General features: G+C 36.5%; 1 protein-coding gene across 2 annotated transcripts in view; it reads left to right on the top strand.

Annotated features, from left to right (window-relative positions):
* The window catches only part of LOC107674972 (actin, alpha cardiac muscle 1-like), a 12097-nt gene extending 6972 nt beyond the window's left edge, over positions 1-5125 (top strand). For both annotated transcript variants that reach the window (XM_016469141.1, XM_016469140.1), the window contains exons 4-9: positions 1230-1340; positions 1429-1513; positions 1600-1761; positions 2059-2250; positions 3662-3843; positions 4816-5125. In XM_016469141.1, coding sequence (XP_016324627.1) covers positions 1230-1340; positions 1429-1513; positions 1600-1761; positions 2059-2250; positions 3662-3843; positions 4816-4959 — 876 coding nt within the window. In that variant the 3' untranslated portion in view covers positions 4960-5125. The remainder of the gene's footprint in view (positions 1-1229; positions 1341-1428; positions 1514-1599; positions 1762-2058; positions 2251-3661; positions 3844-4815) is intronic.
* Positions 5126-5380: the final 255 nt, after the last annotated feature.

Below are 5380 nucleotides of genomic sequence, written 5' to 3'. Positions count from 1 at the left end.
AATGGAGAGACAGACAGAGAGAGAGAGAGAGAGAGAGAGAGAGAAAGAGAGAGAGAGAGAGTGAGAGAGAGACAGAGAGAGAGATGAAAGTTGCGTGTGTGCGTGTCGGTGCGTTTCTCTTTTTAGATTGCGTTTACTTCAAAAACAGCGATTTTATCCTCTAGTTGCTAGAAAATCTAACGAGCGATTCAGTATTTAAACTGTTATTAATAAAAGTCGTGGGGCAGCGTTGACAAGTTTCTTTTCTCCTGGATGTGTGAGCTGCGCGATCTCCGATATATATATATATATATATGTGTGTGTGTGTGTGTGTGTCAGTAAGCAACGCAGTAATATAGAACGGTAATTAAAGGCTCTAATGCACACCAGCACACCAGTATAGGTGTGTTTATTGTAGGAGCTAGACGACGTATGTTGACGTGTGACCGTATAGTAGTGGTGTCCCAATTCTTAGGGGAATATTTTCACCCCTACCCCTTGACACTCTGTTTCAAGGGACAAGGGGAAGGGGTAGGCGGAGGGGTAGGGGAAGGGGAAGGGGTATAAAATAGAATTGGGATTGGGCCTTAACTACAAATGCCTCTCCGTAATCACCATAGCTGCCATCGCACACCCATTGGCAGCAGTAGTCTGTTTACTGGCGTGAAGAGCCAAGGCTGTGGTGCGGCCAAACCCTTGCCCTCATCTACATCTCTAAGCAAGTCAGCTTGGTAAGCTTGTAACACAGCCATTGTGTGCAAGGCTTCGCCAGCTTGACCTGCCGCCACATACACCCTGCCATTCAGACACAAGGTGGACTGCCATATTGTCTTCACATGCACTGACAAACAAACGGCTCCTGAAGACAACAAAAGTTGGTGACATATTTGGCAGGAGCCCTTATACTTTCGGGCGCCTACCTGTGACATCACAGGCTACATGGGCCAATGGGATTGGAGTTCTTTCACACGTGCTTCAGACACCAGTCCTGTTGGCGGCAGTCCCCCATAGTGTCCGCTAGAGGACGCAGTGCAAGTTCTCTAGAAGGGGAACTCATTATTGAAAAAAAAAAACAGATATCCAGGCAAACAAATAATTGTAGACATGGGCAAATGTACAGTACAAAACAGATGACTCCTTTTTGGCACAAATGGAATCCCATACATTTTGCTCGCGAAAATTCACCAAACTGTGGTAAATGTGACCAGTGTTTCTCCACATATAATAAAAATGCAATACTATTTTCTCAGATCTGGCACCACACCTTCTACAATGAGCTCCGTGTGGCTCCTGAGGAACATCCTGTCCTCCTCACTGAGGCTCCACTGAATCCCAAGGCCAACAGAGAGAAGATGACCCAGGCAAGTCCTTTTGAAGACTCTAAAATCATGGCATTAATGGTATTATTTCCATAATATAAAAATATATTGGTTTCTGTCTGTATTTCAGATCATGTTTGAGACCTTCAACGTTCCAGCTATGTATGTGGCCATCCAGGCTGTCCTCTCACTGTACGCCTCTGGCCGTACCACAGGTTAGCATTGCCTACATTGCCCATCATACAGTAGGTGCTCTAAACTGCATCTGTTTGGTTTTTTATGCTCTTATGATATGCTCCAGGTATTGTGCTGGACGCCGGTGATGGTGTGACCCACAATGTGCCCGTATATGAGGGTTACGCCCTTCCACATGCCATCATGAGACTGGATTTGGCCGGCAGAGACCTGACTGACTACCTGATGAAAATCCTGACTGAGAGAGGCTACTCGTTCGTCACCACTGGTAATATACCTCACTCTCTGCAGTTTTCACATAAATTATACTTGATGTGAAGGTTATATTCTAATGCATTCACTTACTAGATAATAAACTGTTTGTTTAAATGTAAAATATTGATTAATTTTTTATATTTTATACGTCGCGTAAACGTTCTAGTTTTACCGTTTGCGCTGTAATGAAATCTTCATGAGCTAAACAGCTTTTGGTCAACACTAGCAACTGCAGTTAAAGTGAACTGAACCAGCTGCTTTTTAAAAATAATTGAAATGCGTGTAATACCTTTCTAACTCGCTACTACAGCCGAGAGGGAGATTGTTCGTGACATTAAGGAGAAGTTGTGCTACGTGGCTCTTGATTTCGAGAATGAAATGGCCACCGCCGCCTCCTCCTCATCCCTGGAAAAGTCCTACGAGTTGCCCGACGGTCAGGTCATCACCATTGGTAACGAGAGGTTCCGCTGCCCTGAGACCCTCTTCCAGCCCTCTTTCATTGGTCAGTTTCTCATGTGTTCATTTGAATATGCGTACATTATTAATCTCCACCGCCTTGTACTTCTTGGTTCTGTTTTATTTCCCTAGTCAAAAATATTATTGGAATGTATATCACAATTAGAATGACTTCTGTATAGGATTAAAATATATAGCATAACTTAGACAATAATATTTTAGAACATATAGTTCCCAGTATGTTTCCTAAAGGATCAAATGTCCCTTTAGAACATCAATCGGAATGTAGAGAAAGTTAAGCAGGATTGTAAAACTCCTGTAGCTCCCCTCTGAATTTCAGCTGCCTATGAGGCGTCTGATAAAGATACTATCCAACTATAAGAATCAAACAAGAGTAAAAGTAATTTAAAATAATAGTAAAATAATAATTTTTTAAATGTTATATTATTTTATTATATATATATATATATATGTTTTTTTTTTTTTAAGACTATTATTTTATTAGAGTAGAATTGTATCTAAAGTAAAGTACATGTTTCTAAATGAATCCAATATTTATTTATTTATTTATTTGTTTTCTCATGATTACAATTTAATTTTCTCACAAGAAAAATAATAGTCGCTCATTATTCTGCTGGTCAGTCACAAATTATTTAATTGGCATAATCATGTAGCTCTTGAGAAAACAACATTTGTTATGTCGAGTTAACAAGAAGACAAGACAAGACAAGACAAAATAATAATAAATGGCCTCTTAGGGCTTCCATAGAATCATGTTCACATTCCTTTAGGATTTTTGACTAGGTTTCTTCTCAATGATAGACACGTTTTGAATATCCATACATTATGCCTTGTTTTTTTTTTCATCAATTATTCATGTAAGTTTCTAGCAATTCTGAAACAGGGCCTACACTGAAGCACTAAGCCCACACTCAAAATATATTCTCCCTTTTGAGCCATTGCCAAGCCTAGATTCCCACTGATGAAAACTTCATGTTATTAATAATTCTCAATCATTTGCACATCAGTCTATATGTGTAGCAACACAATTAAACCCACCTTTCATGGGCACAGCGAAGCAGTCAAGTTTTCCACTGAGAAAAATTCAACCAACTGCATTTTTAGAGCTTTTTCTTATATTACAGTGCACTTTTAGGAGAAGTGACATGGTGACGGATCACCTTTCGTCAGGAACTAATTAGGAGTGTTTCAGTATATGGCCAAAGGCTGAGGGGCTATTTATGGTGTACAGGATTGTTAGCCTTGACATTGTACATCAATCACTGTTTCCTTATCCAGTAGAGCTGATAGGACAATGGCTAACCAGAAGTTCTTCCCATAATGAAATCAGCGTTATTATGTAATCATGAATTAGCATGGTACTGCATGTAATGTATTTAAATGGAAGTATGTTTCATGTATAATCCCATTCATCATCTATATGACATTGTCTGTAGGTATGGAGTCTGCTGGTATTCATGAGACCACTTACAACGGCATTATGAAGTGTGACATTGACATTCGTAAGGATCTGTACGCCAACAATGTACTGTCTGGCGGTACCACCATGTACCCTGGTATCGGTGACAGGATGCAGAAAGAGATCACAGCTTTGGCTCCCAGCACCATGAAGATCAAGGTATAGTTTTTTTTTTTTATGTTTAAATGTACAATATGAATATGCTATGCAGAACCAATGTCTAATTAGTAATCTATTTCTGTTTTTTTTTGACAATAAATAAGTAATCATTAGACTACAAAACTAATGAATATTGATAAACCGAATGTTTTAATAAGTATTATAATTTATTTTTATTATTATTTATGCAAAGTTGTTTTGCAATCTAAATGATTTTTTATAACAGGTACAGATTATTTGTATTTTTAAGTGTCTGATATGCAGACCAATATGCATAACCGATCTTTAATTATTGTTATACTGTATTTATAAATACAATAGTAAATTAAAAATAATCAGACTACAACAATTAAACAAAACAATAATACTAAATGCATTACGGATATAAAACAATAATAACAATAACAACAACAACAACAAAAATATTATATCTAATCATATATCTTAAATCTCTATTATTATATTAAATCACGATGTAATAACACAATGTACATTATGGATATTCTAATAACAAATTATTGTTATTTTTATTATTATTAGTAGTAGTTATTATATTAGAAGTAGCAGTATAAGTAATAATAATGAAATATTTATAATGTACTTTGTATTATAGTAATTATGTATTATTGATATTTTAATACAAAATATCATAATAATAATTAATAGTGGTAGTAGTAGTAATATGTCCATAATGTACATTGTATTATTGTAATGATGGATTATTACATTACTTTATATTATTATATTACTTATTGCTGATTATTATTATTATTACACATCACAAAATAATAACACAGTCTGCATTATATTATTTTAATAAAAAAAAAAAAAAAAATCATCATCATCATAATGTACATTGTATTATTGTTTTGTAATTCCTAACAATGATTTGTTTGTTGTTATATTATTATTATTATTATTATTGATAATGGTAATGCCAATAATAATTCATTTTTCCCTTGTCAACTACAGATGATTGCCCCTCCTGAGCGTAAATACTCTGTCTGGATCGGTGGCTCCATCTTGGCTTCCCTGTCCACTTTCCAGCAGATGTGGATCAGCAAAGATGAGTACGAGGAGGCCGGACCCTCCATTGTCCACAGGAAGTGCTTCTAAATCCCTCCTCTTCTCATTCTCCTCTGTCCTGGACTCTCCTTCTAGTCTTTGCACCATTTCGTGTGTTGTGTTTGTACTGTGGACGTTTGTTTCAAGTTCGCCTGTACAAGCATTCACATCTACAGCCACAATAAACTGTTCAATAAATAAATGTCCATATTTTCAATAAATTTATTTTGTATATATAAGCACTTTGTTAGACATGAATTGACAGTACGTTCTCCAGCTTTCAGGTTTGAGATCATTCTTCAGCAAGGCCACCGGATGGCAGACTGCTGCTGTGATATTACCACAAAACACCCTTGAGATCAGTGTCCTAAGTTGCTAAAAAAAAATTATAAAATAAATTGCATCAATCCTGCTTATATCCACATTATAATGTCTTTTGATCGTCTGAACCAAAACACCTGTTTACTCTAAC

Source organism: Sinocyclocheilus anshuiensis, unplaced genomic scaffold (genome assembly GCF_001515605.1).
Source record: "Sinocyclocheilus anshuiensis isolate Anshui unplaced genomic scaffold, SAMN03320099.WGS_v1.1 scaffold1065, whole genome shotgun sequence".
Taxonomy (NCBI): Eukaryota; Metazoa; Chordata; class Actinopteri; order Cypriniformes; family Cyprinidae; genus Sinocyclocheilus; species Sinocyclocheilus anshuiensis.
The sequence above is the reverse complement of the archived record's forward strand: the minus strand, read 5'-3'. Positions and strand labels throughout refer to the sequence as shown.